This window comes from Neopsephotus bourkii, unplaced genomic scaffold (genome assembly GCF_033783945.1).
Source record: "Neopsephotus bourkii isolate Nb327-2 ecotype Australia unplaced genomic scaffold, CSIRO-AGI_Nbou_v1 NB_1080, whole genome shotgun sequence".
Classification (NCBI taxonomy): domain Eukaryota; kingdom Metazoa; phylum Chordata; class Aves; order Psittaciformes; family Psittacidae; genus Neopsephotus; species Neopsephotus bourkii.
In genome coordinates, this window is record NW_026901568.1 from 4,312,465 (window position 1) to 4,332,177 (window position 19,713).

The following is a 19,713-nucleotide window of genomic DNA, read 5'->3' on the forward strand; positions in this document are numbered from 1 at the left end:
GTACAGTCTCTCTGTGTCTATTTATCATCGCTCTGCATGCAAGCAACTCACAAAATGATTTAATAATAAATACTGAAAACATGGCAAAAGGACAGACTCCTGAAGTTTACTTTTAACAAATACAGAAAGCCTTCATAAAGAACCAGCCAAAAGACCAGTTTGGGCTCCAGTCCAGCTCCCTGGCATAATGCTTGTTATGTCAGCATCAGAGCCAACACTTAAAAATTTGGCTGACACACCCAGGAAAGTGGCTCCCAACACTCTGTATGTGTTTATACAAATAGCCAAGGCTGAGCTTCCACCAGCATTCTTAGGGTTTGTTTGTTTTAAAACAGGGAGCCTGACTTAGGGATTCCTGCATCCCAGAAGTAGGGCAGCAAAAGGAATTTCTCTAATACCGACTGTTGTGAAGATGGGATGAGCCCATCTGGATTTATTCCACCTTCAGCATCCTTTATGCTAGTATTCAAGAAGTCCAATTCAGTCTTCTTCTTCTATCTCATAGTACACAAATGTTAGTCCTGAATCAGATCAATTTTTCTCGCAATCTTTGTTTCCTTGCAGCAGGGAGCAAAACCAAACATTTTTTGCCAGTCATTCACAACACACATTCACATCGGGCTTCCTAAAACCTCCAACTGTCTGCCCTTTGAAGATAAAAATCAAACTCTGCAGATTTCCCTTCGTTTATGTAGGACAAGGAGTACTCACTACTCCAAGTTACTACACCATGCACATGGAAGAAAATTTTCTTTGATAAACTCTTTTGAAGAAAAATAAATGACTAAACACTAAAGCCCCAGCTATTCCTAGTTGTTTGTCATAACAAATAATAATCCTCTAAACCTTAGAAGTTGCACCTTGGATCAAATGGCATGCCTAAGCAAAACTCTGCTACTAATTAAATGAAATAATTTCATCTCAAACTGTCCCACCTCTCTTTGCTTACATAGCATCAAAACGTGCAAAAAGTGGCAACAAAAATTTGCCTTCCTATATAGGTGCAGTTTCACTTGATGCTTACTTCTGTCTACCTGAACTATTGCCAACTGATGCAGTTTCAGTCCTGCTACCTTATTCCTGCCTTGTGTAAATCCTGACTCCCTGCAATGATCCAAGCAGTTGCAGAATGAGCCAAGTCAACCCCAAAAGACAATTAACAAAAAAAGCAAAGAAATTCCTATGTAGAGTAAATGCAACTTGAAGCTATATACCCCTCCAAAATTGCCACACTATGAATATCAGAATACCTAATTTCTAAGGCCTTTTCAAAGGCATGGGACAGGAGTTCTGGAAATGCACTATGTTCCTGAGGAACCTGACCTGAGGATAATTCTGATGGGGAGGAACCTCAAGAGGTCATCTTGTCCAGACTTCTACTCAAAGTAGATAAATTTATCCAGGAGATGACAAGTCATAATCTGCTTATTACCTGGAGTTGTAAAGGTTGAGTGACCCGCTAAGGTTAAGGAGAAGGGAAATGATGCCTAAAGCTCAGCACAGAAGGGGAGGGGCAGGTCAGGGAAGCTCTAATATTATTTATTTTAACCAATATTCACTTCCACTCAAGAGGAAAATTAGATCAGCTCCAGTTTAATCAGCACTGTCCCTGCCAGCATTACTATGTAACCCTAGCAAGACTAAGGGAACTGAAAAAGCAGCAAGTTATACAGGATATTCTGCAAAGAAGGAGGAAAAACAGTAAACTTAAGCCAATCAGTACAAAAAGGAGTCCTATAGACTCAGGGCTGCCATAGAAATGGCTCTTCTTTGGAACATTTGCCTTGAGTTAACCTAGAAAACGCACTCACGCAAGCACTGCTGTCGTATCAGGTACCTGGATTATCCTCATTTCCTTAAACCGGTAGGATCTGGGATTTACCCACTTTCTTTGGACTGCACTGGCAGAGCATGCCAGCCACATGCACATGTGCTCTTGGGAGCCAGAAGCACTCCTGTTCTTCACCTACACAGCAGATGACTCAGTAGAGCCACTACTGACAGCTGAGTTTCTGAAGCATCCCTGTCTCACATGTAATACAAATAAACAGTCTTGTATCTGCACCATTTACTACAGTCCTAAATACCTCTCATTTAGGAAGCAAAAAAAAAAAAAAAAAGACAAGAAGAGGCTGGTACTAAACTTTGGCTAATGAGGAGGTTTTTTTCAATTGTTTGGGTTTTTACAATGAAGAAAAATGAATAAAGGGCAGAGAATACACCATAAATCTCCCACATCTGCAGGAGTCTTGTTATTCTACACCAAATACCCCTTCTTAAACCCCATCTTTGTACATGGCTTTGGGAGCATCACAAAATTGAGATACTGCTGCCATAATTGCTAACACATCTACCCCAGTGACTGGCAAGTTTTACCCTGCTGTGTTACTCACTGCTTGGTGGATATCAGCCTTCACTTCTTCACTCAGCATTCCCTCAAACACAAAGGAATCGCCGAATTTCTCTGCCTGTAGAAAGAATGCAGGATTCAACCACACCATCAAGGGAATGTTATTCTTAAAATGCCACTCACATTTACAGCGATCTTTTACTAAGGATAAGAAAATTCTAATAGAAGTTTAGAGCTCTCTTTCTGGGAACCTATTTTGAAACAGAAAAGAAAAGACATTTTATCTCTGGATATCATGGTTCTTCAGCAGCCACTGGACAGATGGCAGCTCCCAGAGCTTCTGTGATTGTTTTTACTTTTATTAATTAAAAATGGAGTTCTAGTTGTCTCAACTGCTTTAAAATACTACAGTCAATAACCTAATATTCAAGGGCATTTTTCATTTATCTTATTTTTCCTTCAGGAAAACTAAAATAACAGGCTTAAGCCTTGTCACTTACTGCTCCTTCACCATCACTAGCACTATGTATCATTTCATCTGGCATTATAAAAAGCCAAAAGAAAAAAAAATACAAATAATTTCAATGGATCACAGTACATAATACCAATAAAAGGTCCGTCCCCCCCCCGTAAATTAAGTGAATTGATATACCAGAGAAGTTAAAACATGTTATCATAATTCAACACATTTGTTCTTCTGAACTTCTTCATTATATTAAGGTATTCAAAGACTGAGAATGATCATCACAAGCTGCTTCTGCACACTCAGAACTCTTCAAGAAGCATGGCTTCAAAGAAGGATCCTATTCACCACCCAAACTGCAATGAGTTTTAACATATAACTCTAATCTTTGTATTTTCAGTTTCAGAAGGGACAGTGAAGAAATAAAGACTTCATTTAGCTCTTTTGCCCAATCTGAGACACCAGACAGAGACAGAAACCAATTCATCAAAGAATCAAAAAATACAAACCAACCTTTTCCTCCCCCTCCCTTCTCCTGCCCCATCTGAAAGACCCAGAGACAAACAGGAATCACCTAAAGAAGCCTGGATTTCAGTCTGACAGAATCAGGGGCTTTCTCTGATTCTTTTGTTTGCTTGTTGTTTGGGGGGGGGGTTTGTTTGTTTGTTTTAAGTTTCTTAACAAACACTTTTGGTTCAACAAAAGGCAGTACACCTGGGGATTTCTTTATTCAGGTTTCATCTGCCACTGGAGTTCAGTTAATAAATGAAAACCAAGTAGGTTGGCACTATTTACCCAAAGTAATGTGGGCATTATCCAAATACACAGAAACCTGCTCAGCTGCATCCCCACAGAAAAACACTGCAGAATCAGTGCTGCTCACTCCGAGCTTATTTTCCCAAATCCAGTGGAAAAGGGGTACCCATGCAAGGTGGGAAGGGAGATGGTCCAAGTGGAGCATCCAACTACCCAAGTTGAGCCATGATCATGGTCTGAAACAAACTCCACCTGACGCAGCAGTATGTTTCAGTATCACTGCACGGGTGCTCATGCCCGAAGCTGTTTGTAGCAAGTAAGCCCTGTTCAAGCTCAAAACTGTTAAGCAACTTTATTTTCCAGAATTATTGAGGTAAGAATTAAAAACTGCTGATAAAAGCCCCTCATCCAACCAGAAGGATCCTGTCTTCCAAATGAGAACCAGTTTATCAAGCAAATTCTGCAAAGTGCCTCCTTAGAGACCTGATCATTACCAAGGCTTTTATTTGCCTAAAAGGCCTGTCAGAGTTTCATAAGTGTTGCGTAGGAACAGTCAACTGTCAAGAAAGATCAGAGCCTCAGGCACAGGTAGCTTCTTTCTTGGAAGAACCTTAACATATTCTTTCTTAGTTCATTGTTCCCAGCAACAGGCACAAAACTATTATTATACGTGCTATTATATCTTCTTCAGACAGCAGGGCTTTCTATTGCTCAGCTCATTAGCAAGTAGCTGCACTGAGCTAGCTTGCAGAAGCCTCAGCTATCATCAGTTTTTAAAACCCTTCTTCCCTTTTCCTCTAAAATAAGGAAGATATAATATAGTTAGGGTATTAGATATTAGGATATCTAACACAGTTGCACTGGGGCAAAGATGTCCTAGGACCCAAAGGTCAAAAAAACCTAGCCAAACAAACCAACCCAAAACATCCTGCATAGACATCTTGAGCCATCTGTTATCTTCACCCAGGCTGCCTCAGTCATGCTGCAGGGAAGATATTAGTTCAGCTATGAAGACCCTTACTACATGCAACAGCATGAATCTAAATGGTTTTTCAGACCCCTGGGCAGCAAGGCAAGACAATTTCATTTCTCCTTGACTTATATCAGAAACATTCTAGCATGCAAATCCCAAGCAAGTATTGTGACAGTCTTCAAAGCAGGAAAGCCTAAGTGTTTAATGGGGATTTTGCCAACACAAAGAAAGATGATAGGAGACTGTACACCCTTCTGCCTTACCTCAGTAACGTACCCAGTAGAATTCACAAATCTCTCAAATTCCTCATTGCTGACCTCATACTGATCCATGTAGAAACTGTTAATGTGAACTCTTCTAGCAGGCCACTCTCCATCTTGCTGTATTGCAGGCTCATCAGTGCCCATTGTAAACACTCCTCCTGGAATAGCAACCATCTGCAGAGAAAACAGCACCCAAAAGATGATGAAAATAAAAGACTGAAAAGCCTTGTACCAGCCTTACTCATCCTTCACCTCATCTTTGGAGGTACTTTTGCTTCAAGCAGCATTTCACTGACAAAAACAGCACAACAAAATGGCAACTGTCATCTTGAACACCTCCTGTTTGGAAGAAATAGCAAGCAGAACTTAAACTGAGAATAAAACCCCCATTTGCATGAATGTCTGGGTAATTAAGAACTTTTACTGAGGGTGGTGCTTGTGCTCTAATATTAGAGGAGAAACATGTTCTCCTGCGGTACCTAAGAGCCAAGAAATAATTCAGGGTCCTTTCTGTTCATTTCCAGATGAAACATTTTGGTATTTCACTCTATTCCTAGGAAGGCTCGATGCACCCATGAATAATCTGGAAATTACAAAACTGTGAAGTGCTCTTCTGTGGACAAGTCTGTGCTTGTTTGCATACTAACTACAAATGGGTTTTGATTTAATGACAGGCACGTGCAGCATTTTATTACCAACCATGCTGCTAACTGGCAGGTACACAGAGCACCTGCAGCTCGGTGTGCCAGAAATGAGGCAAACTTTCAAGTCAATTATGTCCTGCTCCTCTGGGAGACCGGCCTTGGGCAAGAGCCTCAAGATTCAGAAGGACAAATAACAGGATAATATTTTAACTATTTCAGTGATGTTTTTCCCCTCTAAGGCCTCAGCCAGTTTCCAGAGAAACAGAACACATTTTCCTTCAGTTTTAGTAGGCTCTTTCCAAGAAGACAAAGGACCACAGACAGAGAAACACACTCCTCACCCAAAAAACAAGAGCATCCATGGTCCCTGCTCAGAAGCTTGTGCTGGAATAAGGAATGACAGCTCGGACTTTGTAAAATATTCCTGATGGGCAGGTGATATTTCGAGGGCTGACTGCACAAGAGCTGGCTTACCAAGAAGTCACCCAACTCATCACCAACAGGTCAAAGAACTGGAGACGAAAACTCCCTCTGCTTTCTGTTTGGGATTCCTGAGCTACCCTCATCCCCTAACTCACACTGAATTCAGCCACCTCACACCTCTGGCAAGAGGTTTCTGAGTGGGTGAGCCCCAAGAAAGCCATCGAGCACCGATGTAAGCATCCACTGCAGGAAATCCCGTGGCACCTGAACATACCCTGGCAGTGATCTGTGATTACACACTACTCTTGCAAGGAATTCAAGCAGCTGGAACACTGACAGAACCTGAAATGAACAAAGCCCATTCTAGGAGATAGTGGGGGTTTATTGCAAAATCCTATTGTTTGGTATGCAGGAAATTCAAGTCTAACAACAGAAACATTCACTCATAAGTTTCCAGACTAGCACACTTCCAACACTGCTCCAGAAATTTAGTTTAAATTCTGACAGAGCAAGAAGACTGAGTTTTAGATATGTAACAGTTCAAACACAGTGGAATAACACCCTATGCAATGGCCATATTAAACATAACCAGAATGCAGAGGTAAGGTTGTAAAAATGTGAACTGATGTAACATTATTTAGATGACAAGGCAGGGTCACAGAAGGTCAACTCTGGAATTTGTTCATACAGCCATTTTGCAGCACAATCTAGATTATAGGACCTTGATTCTTCTGTAGTTGGATTTTTCTCTTACTTTACAAGATTCTCTTCATGAAGTTAGATGCTTGCACAAGCACAGTTTATCTCAGTGCCCACAGCAACTCGTAAAATAGGAAGACAAAAAGAATCATCAGTTACCTTCCAGCTTCTGGATTTTACTGTTATTTATGTAGTTACACCACTACCAGCACACCAAATGATCAGAAAAAGTTCACATAAACTATTCAATACCTTTCCCTACTTAGAGAAGCTGAAGCACCCAACATATCCAATGTCATTGTTTTTTTCTCCACTACAGAGGTCTTCTTTTGCTTGGGTCTCTCCCAGCAACACTTAACTTGCAACAGGCATTGTAAGAAGTGGTATAAATAGTTTTTTCCTTTGAAGTACCCACAGTTAAAGCTAGCTGCATCCTCATAATTTTTCTTCACTAAAAAGAATCTGAGCACTTACAGATTGTCTTTAACCGAATCCATAAAAGGGCTTCAGGATAAATTTGCTTACATTTTTTAGGACTTAGGGAATGACAACGTGGCACAAAGTTGCACCACTTCCTTCCAATCTCTTTCCAACTCACTGTAGCTAAAACAACTCCCTGAAGTAGTCTTCAAAGCAAGATCTGGAGCTCACTTGTGAGCTGCTGTCTAACAGCATGTGAAGAACTAACTCTCACTTTTCAGCCTAGCATTCATGTCCAAAACCTGAACCATCTCTGCAGATTGTAGGTGTACATTCAGCTAGGAATGGGCTTCCTTGGAAACCTGCTGTTCACATACAGTGACAGCCAAGACTTCTGCATGTCCACTAGTGTTGTGCCTGACTGACATCAAATATTGATTCCACAGGATTATCCCCCTTGCAAGGCTCATTTCACAGCTCCACCTCATGTTTAGAAATTAGGGCCCTCTTTTGACACTCAGCTTTATGATAACACCTCATAGGCTGAGAAGATGTCTGACAGCACTCCTCAGCCTGAGAGCAATGGAATACAACACTAAATGAAGAACAGATTTTCTGCATCGACATCCAGAAACCACACCTGTACGGTTAATGAAGCAGCTGTAACATCCAGTTTTAAAACACAGGTGTCTAATGCCAAGGGACTGATCTCCAAGAAATATCAAAGCTGAACTATAGAGGCAGAAACCAAACAGCAGCACCTTACAGATATGTCATTGGCTGTATTAGGTAGAGTGTGCAAGAATAAGTGTCTGCAAATTCACTGTATTACTCAACTAGCGCATGCAGTTCATTGTCCTCAAAGCTCAACTTGAACAACAGGGACCGCATCTGCCTATGATTATACTTAGTTAAAAGTATTGTTGCAATTTAGAGCAGACCCATTAAAATGCCAGCTCCCCAGCTCTAAAAATGCAGTGGAAACAGCTAATCCCATCTGTGGTTGAAGGAGAAGCCAATTCTTCCCTCACTTCCCTTTTGGTAAAAGCATTTTCTAGCTAAGCATAATCAAGTTATGCTGTGGACATAGCTTTAAACCCAGGAGCAATTACTTTTCATTGCATATTACTGAAGATGCCAGCTGCCTTCTATAAAGCAAGAGTGAAACATTTTTTTTCACAGTGAGACCCACAGTGAAATGCCAATATTTATTACATTAAATATATATTAGCGACACAGGGCCCAAGTGCAATATGAATTATTTGATTCATACTCTTTATATATTATCAAATACCTTAATTGTAGCCTGCAATAGCAAAACCACTGAGTACCCCTCCCTTTACTTGGTAGGTTCCCACACTGCCTGCACGACACAGGCTTTTTGCAACCTGACACAGCTGCCGAGCACTAAACACCCCATTTGCAAGCCATCTCACACAAGAGCAAGATCCAAGTCTGCTATGCTATAATTCTGACTGCCAAAGTTTGCTAACACTTTCCCTGAAAAGAAGCAGCAATCCCATTCCTAATAACTGAAGATATCTCATATACTGAGGCATTTGGTCTCCAATAACACAAAAAGCTTTGGTATCCCATTGCAGTAAGCACTGTCATAGCATATCATAGCACATTGACCCACTTTAAGCACTGCCTTCATCAAGAAGGCATACTGAGCACGGGACAGTGTCTTTCAGAAGAGTACCAAGAGCAACAGAATGGAATAAGCAATTGAAGAGACTTTCACTAAAAGCAAGCCTGAAAGGATACCTAGATAAGGATACATAAATGATGGCTTTGCTGAAAAACACAGAAGAGATGGCACATAACCTATCAGCGTTTCAATTTCATTGACACCTAAAAAGAGATGGAGCAAGGGGGGTAAACAGATCAGAAAACTGATATTCACCAAGTATGGGAATTCACTAGCAGAGATATCACCTCACCAGCCTGTACAGCAACCACAACCCCGCTCAGGTGGATACGTATCGCCATGGTAACCAGCTCGAGGCAGGGGGAGGCCTGCGAAAGCAAACAACCGAGAAAGACACCCACAACCCGTTTGTCACCTTCCTTGCACAGGGAGGAGCGCTGAGGGGTGATGGGGGAGGCCAGTAGCACACGGCCAGCACAGCCCAGGCCTCTCCTCATCCTCGGGGGCATCCACACGGCGAGGGAGATGCACGGGCTCCCTGAGGTGAAGGGCGGGAAAAGCGAGGGAGGCCCCGGTGCCTCAGCCCTGCCCTCACAACCCCGACCCAAGAGATCGGCTTCCACACGAGTTTCTGCACAGAAGCTCGCCCGAGAACCTCCAACACCCCCCGGGCCACCGCCCTACGGCCCGTACGGCTCCCGTCTCAGGGCACGGCCGCAGCCACCGCACTCCGCCCCACCGCTTACCGGTCCGCGCCCAGCGCTCCGTCCGCCACTCACTACCGCCGAGTACCGCCGCGCCGCCGCCTCCCGCGCGTCACCGCGGCTCCGGCTGGCGCTGCACCCGCAGTCCCCACCGGGCTCTGCCTCCCCAGCGGCCACCGCCAGCCCCAGCAGCAGCAAAAAGCGACAGCGGGATAACCAAGCGCCGGCTACAGCGGGCGCAGCCATGTTAGCGGAAGCACACCTACCCCCACGGTCAGGTGATGGGCCTCCTCTTAAAGGGGCAGCAGCACAGGGCTGCCGTGCCTGAGCTGTGTGTTTATAGCCGTTCCCACCCGCGGGACGCACCTCATGATAAGCGGCTTTGCCCCGCCGGGCTGGCCCGCTCACACCGCGCAGGTCCTTGGAGAGCTCGGGTTCTGCCTGCGAGAGGTACGTGAGGAGAGTGAGGAAGCGGGAGCGAGGGAGGCAGGGCTGTGCCGTGCCGCCTCTTGCAGCCCTGCCTTGAGGGGATCTGAACTTGTCCTGTCCGCCCTAAAGATAACGGGGTGCTGAGGTAAACACGGCCTAAGTAAAGCACACGGACCTGTCCTATTGCAGAGTCGCTGCGCCCAGTGCTCTGGTACCTAATGCATAGTGTTTATATAGGGTATTTAGGTTTATTCAAGATGTACGTCCAGTACTTGTTACAGTTAACTGTCTTGAGAAAGATACCTATGTGAAGTGAATGCAGATAGGTCTGTGTTCCCAAAGACAGTTTCTTAACTGCACATCAGTGTAATTTCTTGGCACAACATGGCCATTTACTGCTCTTTTCACCTCCGCAGGGGAAGAAAAAAGGGAAGTAGATGTTACCTGTAGCACTCCTACTTTGAGATGTCAAAACCTACAATCAGAGGTCATTATAGCTGACGAGTGACGTTAGTTAGCAATACTCATAGTGAGGGGAAGTCCGAATTGTGGAGGTGTCACTCAGAAGCGAGGACTGGCCCTTCTGCAAACTCTCTTGGAAATCATTGTTAGTAACTTGCACCAGGGAGAGTGTTCTTGAGGCCTTGATGCTGTTCATGTCTGATTCAGGCGCTGTCTTTTCCTCTCTTTTGCAGCAGATTGCTGAAGGACAGCCCACAGCATACAGATAGCGTTAATGTCAGAGACTCGTACAAGGTGCAGGTCTGAGGCCCAAAACGTGTTTACACCTATGACTGTGCTCAACAGCAGTGTGTAATGTAGGCTGCGTGCATTCCTCCTCAGAGTACCCTCATTCCCTCTCTTAATGGGGGATGATGCAACTCGATGCCATTTCAAGATAAGGACACAGGAAAAAATAAAGAAATGGGAAATTCCTCCGGCACTTCTGTCTGTGTGTCTATCCTGGGAATTTGTTTTTTCACACTTACAAAATGGATTATATCAAGTACAACACAGTCTTTATGGCAAAAGCATCACATGGAAGGAGTGGGAAATACCACTGGTGAGGGAGAAGGAGAAACCTTTTCTATCCAGGTGAACATCAAACGCTTCTACCTGCAATTTTTTGGGGTTTTGTTTTCGGTGCAGGTGTCTGAGAAGCGCTTTGTAACAACCCAGTTGAATGGCAACATAGCAGTGTACAAGCCAAGCAGGAGAGGAATGGAAACATACTTTCTAGAGGCACAGTGGCCTCCTACTTTGCTCTTGGGAGAGGTAGCAATTTGCTGTTAGTAGCAAGAAGCAGATTACTACCCCACTCTGTGCCAGCTCGGCTGACTGGGTCTTTGTGATCCGAGCAAAGGCTCTTCCCACTCACTGTCCCCCCACTAAGGGGCTGGGGGAGTAGCAGGTGCTGATGCTGGCTGTTTTGCATGACATAAATCTGAAGTCCTGCTGCCTCATTCACAGGCAGAAAGGTGCTGCTTTTTGCACTCCCTTATACTTGTTGCACAGCCAAGGGACATAGCCTAAGGCAGGGGATGGTGAGCTGTCTCAATCCACAATTGTCAATACCTTCTACACTGGGGTAAGGTGCTTGTTTTCCTTCATTTTCCCTGCATTTCACTGTATTTGTTGAAGATTTTGGTGCTGTACATGAAAATCCTTACTTTTTGTGAGATACTCTGTTCAGGACTGTCCACAGAATGGATCTTTTTCTGGATCCTCCACTAAGCAATCTTTACTTATTCTGTGGGATATTAATACAAAATATTTAATATATATTTTTTCCTGTACAAATTATGACTTTGCAGCAAAAAAAAAGCATGACCATAGTGAAGGAGGGTTTTTTTTGTTTGTTTTGTATTGGTACAGGAAAGGAACACAACTGTATTTGCTGTATGGGTTTTACTGTGTGTAGAATAACAGTGCTGGCAGCCTTCACAAGGATGGATTTCAATTATCCATCATTAGTCCCTTTTGCCCTGTGACATAGTTTGAAAGGCAACAGAGTGCAGGAAAACAAATGAATACAAATTTAATCATAAAATCAACCCGTGCTGCTTTGGGGTCAGAAAATGTAAACATTCCTTTTATGCTGAAGCAGTGGTCTTGGCCCTGTGCATGAATGAATCTCTATGAAAATGCAAAGTAAATGTAACTTCCTTTCTCCTTCCAAATTTGCAATGCAATTTACTGAAATTATGGCAAAATCCAGATATCCAAATTCTATGATCTCCTAGAACTGACAACAGTCTGGCAGGATAACTTCCCCTTATTAAAGCTGTGGGACTCTGGCTGTGTAATGATGGAATTGAAGAAAACCAGCTAATTTCTGATGAGCGAGGATGGTCCTCTAGTGTATCTTGCCCACTCGTTCTCATTGCTTGTTTTCCTATAATTCTTTTCTGCATCATTTGTGTACTTCCATCAGGAAGGTTTATGTTCCCTTTTCTCTCAGGGGACTAGATGGAATAATTCCAATGACAATTTGCTTTTGAGCAACATCCAACTTCCAGTTTTTAATCCTGAGGACGCTTGAGAACTTTTGCTGGTGTCATGTATTGATTGTGTTTGTGCTTCTAAGTCATTTGTTCACAGGCAGCTAATCTCCCACACAGGGTTTAATTATCCCTTTCCGCACCCTGAGTGCACCATGATTCAGGATTAAGACACTGATTTCATCAATATTAAAATATAGAAATGAGACTTTTCAACACTTAGCCAAAAAGGTGAGATTTTGCCTGGCGTTTGTGCCTGTTGTCTGTAGTGCTTTTCATTTAGTGCTGCAGTGCTGGCATGGCCAGCTCTGGCAACGGGAAGCTTTTGTGATCGTCTACCTCATTATGAAGACCAGCCACGAGCAGGATTAGACAGTTTGATCCTTAGAGTCCTGGTGGCTGCCTGGAATACTTCTGCACTCATTTTTCTTCCAGGGCTGCTGATTGTGCAGCTGAACCAAATGCAGAGACAAAAAAGTGTGCAAACCCACCGAGCAGGCTGGAGTGCTTTTTGTCCAAAAGAGTCCAAAGAAATCAAGAGATAGTTGCAAATTTGGCAACATAAAATAACACTGTTCATACTCTTTGCAAATAAAAGACTTCAAACTTTGTCTTAACATCTTTCATCAATGTTGAATTCACGTAACTGCTACAAATAAGGTAGTGATGGACCAGAATAAGGTTCAAAAAGAAGTAACAGAGTTCTTCAACAGCAAAAAACCCACCCAACCTATTACAAGGTGTTTTCTTGTGACTGAAATCACATATGGGATTGGGCTAAACATCTTATAGCATTCTGAAGACTGACATGATATCTACCAAGCAGCTGTTTGGGGATTTTTTCCGCTATTTCCTCTCTGAATTCTTGGGCAAGTCTCATTCCTTAGACCCTCTTTATCTACGAGCATGTGATCTAAGGCCAGGACTCTACTCCTTGTCTCAGGGTCCGCCTTCTGTAGTTCATATTATCAGTGAAACAGTTGCTTTAGGAGAATAACTCTTAAAGTGGCACAGAGTGGGACTTCTGAGTGGGAAATTTTTCATTCCCAGACTGTCCCACGGCTTCCTTTCTTCCTAAAGCTGTGAGATTATAGGAACCTTATGAACTCACCATGCCTGCAGCAGCATCCCTAAGCAAGTTTCTAAAGAGAAATGAAAGCATTTTCCACTGTTGGGAATTTTCATTATTATCTTGTCTTCACTGGTACCCCTTCAAATCTAGCAAGTTCTTTGCAGTATTTGATGAGTATTTTTGGCTGAAGGGCCTTCAGTAGCATGAACTCCACAGCCTTTGAAGAACTGACCACAGGTATACTCCATGGGAAGAAACGCAGCCTTTGCACATCACAAGACTGACAGTCTGCAGAAGGAGCAGGAGCACGATTGTTGTAGGGACATGATTGTTGTGGAGGTGTGGAGAGATGTGTACAACTCTTTGGACAACAAGCTGAGGATCTGCAGGCTGGGATAGAGCAGAGTGTCCCCACGTCTCTTCTGCCTGCTCCTGTGCATCTCATATTCTCGGAACTTCACACAGTCAGGTTAAATGTAGCTGTGGGACCAGACACTCTGTCTGTGGGAACCCCCCCAAAACTATGTCATACACTGCATGCAGTTTCTAATGTACTGCTGCTACTCTTACTTAGCACTCAGTAATGAAGGTATTTCAAGGCATGCTGCTGGCGTAACTGCTGGCAGTATTCAGTGGGCAAAGCTCTTTGCCACTGGCCCTGGTGACAGTCCTTATGTCATTGCCAGAGTGCACCAGACGTTCTGGCCATTCACTGTCCTCAGCCTACTGAACTCGTCCAGAGATTAGATTTGATTACACGAGAATTCATTAGGATTACCTAATGGTATTAGGCACCATTACTCTGCCAACTTTTTGATGAGTAATGGTGTGTAGTATTGCAGCCATTTATGAGAATCGTAGAACTCTGTTCACTGACCTTCACTTCAGTTCCTAAGTCATGGACTTTCGCATATTCTTGCTTGATAGCCATAGTTACAGCTCCTCTGATGTTATTTTTTAATGAAGGACTGGTAACAGCGGTAGGTTGTGTCAAACCAGACCACTGGCTGATATGAACTCATTCCCTTTCTCCAATGCTGGTCCACTACGGTAGAGAGGAAAACAAGCACAGCAGTTCCATCCCATTTGTCTGCTGTGAAAGGCAGCAGGGAGGTGGAGATGGAAGTGAGAGGAGGGAAGCAGTTTCTTCACCTTAGGCTGATTAAAGGGAGGCAGCTGCTCAGCAGTACAAACACAGCATTCACTTCTGCAAGGCACATTGTGCTGCGAAACACCGCCATGTGTACCCTACAGAGGGCATAAAAAGTACAGGATAATCATGGACAGCATACTTTGAGTAGTAATTTAAGGACAGATAATTTCATAGTGTGATAAGTAAAAGGAAATAGTACTTATTTTTTTATCATTGCTGGTCATTCTGTCTTAACTTGATGATCTTAAAGCTCTTTTCTAATCTAGTTGATTCTATGCCATCCAGAGAGACCTTGACACGCCTGTGAGGTGGGCTGATGCAAGCCTCATGAAGTTTAACCATGCCAAGTGCAAGGTCCTACACCTGGGTCGGAGCAATCCCAGGTACAGCTACAGGTTGGGCAGAGAAGAGATTCAGAGCAGCCCTGTGGAGAAGGACTTGGGGGTGCTGGTCGATGAGAAAATGAACAAGAGCCAGCTTCAGTGTGCCCTAGCGGCCCAGAAAGCCACCGTATCCTGGGCTGCATCAAAAGGAGCGTGACCAGCAGGTCAAAGGAGGTGATCCTGCCCCTTTATTCTGCTGTCATGAGGCCTCACTTGGAGTATTGTGCACAGTTCTGGTGTCCTCAACATAAAAAGGACACGGAACTGTTGGAACAAGTCCAGAGGAGGGCCATGAGGATGATCAGGGGACTGGAGCACCTCCCGTATGAAGATAGGCTGAGAAAGTTGGGGCTGTTCAACCTGGAGAAGAGAAGGCTGCATGGAGACCTCATAGCAGCCTTCCAGTATCTGAAGGGGGCCTATAGGGATGCTGGGGAGGGACTCTTCATTAGGGACTGTAGTGATAGGACAAGGGGTAATGGGTTAAAACTTAAACAGGGGAAGTTTAGATTGGAGATAAGGAAGAACTTCTTTACTGTAAGGGTGGTGAGGCACTTGAATAGGTTGCCCAGGGAAGTTGTGAATGCTCCATCCCTGGCAGTGTTCAAGGCCAGTTTGGACAGAGACTTGGGTGGCATGGTTTAGTGTGAGGTGTCCCTGCCGGCGGCAGGGGTGTTGGAACTTGATGATTTTAAGGTCCTTTCCAACCCTAACTATTCTATGATTCTGTTAACTTGTGTTGTCAGTAGACTGGCTTTGAGATTAATGGCATCCCTATGCTGGTCTTACTAAAGAGAAAATCAAGTAGAACTCACTACTTTAGAAGTTTCAGACTGTTTTCCTGCAAACAGCTGGTGTACTCCACATTACCGCACTTTCCCACCGCCAACTGTTGACAGCTCTCCTCGTCCAGGAACTGACTTCCCGGGGGCTGCAAACAGCGCGCACGGACCACCCTGCCAAATCACAGCCCCTTGTGGTTTAAGCACAATGCTTTGAGCATGCCTCGGCTGCTCGGCACCTCCCGAACACTCCTAAGCCCGGCCTTTTCCAGGTATTTATGTTCCCTGCATTGCTCCCCTTGCGGCTCGAGCAGCGCCGCTGCACGCGCTACAGGTGGGCGCTACGGGAGCTCTGTTCCTCCCTCCCTCCCGCCCCCCCAGGTGCCGGGGACCCGTGCGGAGTCCCCTAGGTCCAGATCTGCCCGTGCTGCCGGACCGCACGGAGCCCAGCCCGGGAGGGTCGCGGCACAGCCCCCGTTAGCTGCGGGGCCGACCCGCCTTGCCCGCCGGCGCGGCGCGGGGCACGCCGGGAGTTGTTGTCCCGAAGGGGCTCCCAGCGGCGGCAGCGCGGCGCCGGCAGGACTCCGCTACCCAGATTGCCCCGCGGGGGTATATAGTGCGCGGCGGTGAGCTGCGGGCGCAGTAACCATGTGGATGTGCAGCTGAGGCGGCGGGGGGAGCTCGGCGCAGCCTCCATCCTAACGGGACCGGGCAGCGCCGCGCCGCCAGCATGGGGCTGCCTAGCCAGCGCTAGCCTGACCCGCCGCCACCGGAGACAGGTAGGGCCGGGGAACGGGGCGCGGGCAGGGGCTGCAGTGGCGGCAGCAGCTGGGGGGGGAAGCGGTGAGCCCGGCTCGGTCCGGCCGCCGGGGCAGCCCCCTTCTCCAGGCCACCGCCGGGCTGCGGGCGCGGGGCGGGAGATGTCACCCATCGCTGGGCCGGTGCTGAGGCTGGTCCGGCGGAGCGGTGCTCGGCGGGGATGCCCGGCAGCCGGAGCCCCCGCGGGACGGGGCAGACACCTCTCCGCTTTGCCGGCTACTTGGAGCCTGGTCCCGCAGTGTCGCTGCCGCCCGGCTGGGCCCGGCCCGGGTCGCCCCTCGGGCTCGCTGCCGTCCCTCTCCGTGGACCGGCCTCGGCGGTGGAGCAGAATGTCCGCGCCAAGTTTCCCCGTGTTTTTTCTCTCGCACTTCAGGCACGGTTGCAGAGGGTGTTTCGCGTTATGTAAACAATTGCGAGCGCTGGGGGGGTGGACTTGGCCATGGATGAGCTTATTCTTAAATGGTCAAAAGCTGGGCAGCTGGGGTGGATGCTTCTGAGGGTCTTGGTAACTGCTCTGACTGGCCAAATATTTAGCTGTTTCCCGGACTACAATAGCTGGACTTCAGCGAGGGGGAGGGGGCACATGTGCGTTCCTCATGTACGTGGGATGTGCCCAAATCTTGAGCGGGTTTATGACCTAGTCTTAAAAGCTCAGTTATTGCTAGTTACACCGGTTGTTTTGGGGCTGAAGACTGCCTTGGTGCTCCCCTGCCTGTTGCTCCACAGACGCTTGTTGCATTACCCAGGTGCAGTGGGTGCTTTGCTGAAGAGCTGCATGCAGCCGCGATGGTTTGGGGTTGGTCAGTTTCTCCTCTGGTACAAAACCTCTTTGCGCCATGTGGGTTCAGTGTGGCTCACAGTGGTTTATATAAAGAAAGCCTCCAACAGGTGAAACGTTTAAATTACTGCATCAGGTGTACCAGTTCACAAGTGCCTGCTCAGCTGCCGCAGATCAGGAAGGGAAAACATAGCTAAAACAATCCAGATTGTTGCCTTATGAAGATATAGTGACCTGAAGTCATGCATAGTGTAGTGTGTGTGTGGTAACTGCTTATTTATTAATGAGGGCCAGTACCTTTGCATGTCTCTTACTTCTTGAATGTGCATTTTGGTATTTGCAGTTGAGTTTCTTTTCCTGTGCTCAAAAATTTGCCTCGTATCCCAGGACTTTCAAACCTGTTGAGCCAAAAGACTTGCTGACTCAGAGCCTGGTCCAGGGACCCACACTGGAATTGTTTTCCTTGCAGCGTTCAGCTGTGTGAGTGTAGCATGATATGAAGCCAGTATCTCTTTCTTTCCCTCAGTGGTTTCTCTGTGGCTAAGTTAATAGACTTCCAGGTGCTGGATTTTTAGTTTATTTTCCGAACGTCTACTTTAAATGAGTTTCCTCGCACGGCAAATATTCCAGGTTCTAAATGCTCACTGGTTTTGCTGGTGTAAGGCCTGAAACAATAACAGTACTGTGTGGCATCGACTATAGCAAAGCACTGGTCATCCAACTCTGGTAGTTCAGTGAGTGTGGCATTGATCAATCCAAAAATCGTGGCATAACAGGATGCATGGAATTGCAGAATGGTTTGGGTTGGAAGGGACCTTAAAGATCATCTAGTTCCGACCCCTAGTGTGAAAGTTGAATGCAGGGGAAACCAGTGACTTGAAATGGTGTGAATTTGTAGTAGTGTGTAAGCTAGAAAAGGGCCATTGTGGGAATTAGAAACACAGTTCCAGAGTTTTTGAACATGAGCTGTTATAGGAGCACTGTCAAATAAGCTGTTTACTGAGCTGATTATTTCTAACGTGTTCTTTAAGCCAACTTTTGTTTCTTCATAACAATTCTTTTCTTGTTAAAATACCTTATCCCACCCTGAGATTAAAGTGTTGGCTTAGATGAGTTTTCTCCTCATCTGCTTGTTTTGCATCATTGATTAAGTGTTGAAATAGGGAGTGATCTTGTTTCCTCTTACAGGGGTTCATGAATTAGGAAGTAAACAAACAGCAAGAGTAACTTTTTGGTTTGCCTTTGCAATCGTGGGGTGGAGCTTTACTGTGGGAAGTAGTATGTTTTTGTAAGATTTGCTAGTCCTGCATGCCATCGTTGGAGGGTTGAACAGGCCCTGGTGAAGAACACCAGGGTTGAGCACTTGATTGGTGTGTTACCAGTGACTGTTGCTGGAGCAGGTCTGGGTAAGAACACCAGATGGAAGAGGGGTGCTGGGACTCTTAAACAGGGTGAAGGGTGGTGTAAAGGACAGCTTTGGTCTCTGGTTGTACACGAGGGCTGTAATATGATCTATTCACAATGCCATTAATCCTCTGGCGTCACCTTGACAAATCCGTGTTGGTGTGGGGTAGATCAGAAAGTGGGAAAATAAAGTTCAAGTGAAGAAATAATTTCAAGGCTTGGCAGCTTACCAGTGCTGTTGCAGCTTAGGGCCTTCAAAATGACAACCTGCTGTTTGGTGTGAGGTCTTGGTCTAATTTTATGGTAACTCTTCTTGTAAAGCCATGCAAAATGAGCATTACAACGTGACAGTGTGAGCAGATGGCCAGTCACCTGCAAGGGTGGCAGACTTAGGATGAAATGTGCAAGCAAGGCTCCAGTACTCTTTGTGTGTACCAGAGGGGAGGCTACAATTCCTGGTGTGGTCCAGAAGTCCATTCTGGAAGCAGAAGCTCCTTTCAGCTGCTTCCTGTAAGATGAACTGGTCTCTCCTGATAAATCACTGAAATGAACAGTATTGAGGTAAAACTTCTTTCTCGGTGCTGTAAGGCAGGCTTAAAACAGTACCCACATATCTTGAGCCCTTTTCTTGTATGTGCCCCTTGATGAAGCAGTGAGAAGAGCAGGTGTAGCTTGTTATGGTTGTTTCGTTGTCCATGCTGTCCACTGTGATGCTGTGTATGATAATTCTTCAGTGAATAGCATACTCCTTAGACCTATCTGATGTGTCAAATTGCAGTGTGTACTGGGAGTCTTTGAGATGTTATTACCACGTAAATATAAGACAGTTGTAGGAATGTATCTTAGACAGGAGCAACCTCACGATCTTGTGGGAGGTGGGATGAGGGTAGTGGCTCTGTAGTAGCTGGTAGACGAGATGCTCGCTTGCCTGTGGGTGAGCGTGAGGGAAAAGGCAGCTTCACCAAAGCAGCGTATGGGAAACCAAAGGGGTTTAGAGATGGAAAATTATGTGCTGCTAGGAAGTTACATAAATGTAATGTTTCTGT

The 19,713-nt window shown here is 45.5% G+C and overlaps 1 protein-coding gene and 2 long non-coding RNA genes across 3 annotated transcripts in view; 1 reads left to right on the plus strand and 2 right to left on the minus strand.

The window, feature by feature from the left end:
* SUMF1 (sulfatase modifying factor 1) overlaps positions 1 to 9,595 on the minus strand; it is a 37,007-nt gene extending 27,412 nt beyond the window's left edge. Inside the window, exons 1-3 of the mRNA XM_061362136.1 lie at positions 9,389 to 9,595; positions 4,806 to 4,979; positions 2,394 to 2,468 (exon numbers count right to left, since the gene is read on the minus strand). Coding sequence (XP_061218120.1) covers positions 2,394 to 2,468; positions 4,806 to 4,979; positions 9,389 to 9,592 — 453 coding nt within the window. The 5' untranslated portion in view covers positions 9,593 to 9,595. The remainder of the gene's footprint in view (positions 1 to 2,393; positions 2,469 to 4,805; positions 4,980 to 9,388) is intronic.
* Positions 9,596 to 9,749: 154 nt separating this feature from the next.
* On the plus strand, positions 9,750 to 10,713 carry LOC133217020 (uncharacterized). Its single transcript, XR_009726794.1, has 2 exons — positions 9,750 to 9,986; positions 10,471 to 10,713. It is a non-coding gene; the product is annotated as an uncharacterized LOC133217020 (long non-coding RNA).
* A 3,971-nt stretch (positions 10,714 to 14,684) lies between these two features.
* LOC133217006 (uncharacterized) lies at positions 14,685 to 15,719 on the minus strand. The gene is made up of 2 exons (XR_009726788.1): positions 15,593 to 15,719; positions 14,685 to 14,763 (listed from the first exon to the last, which is right to left on the minus strand). It is a non-coding gene; the product is annotated as an uncharacterized LOC133217006 (long non-coding RNA).
* Between the last annotated feature and the right edge of the window lie 3,994 nt (positions 15,720 to 19,713).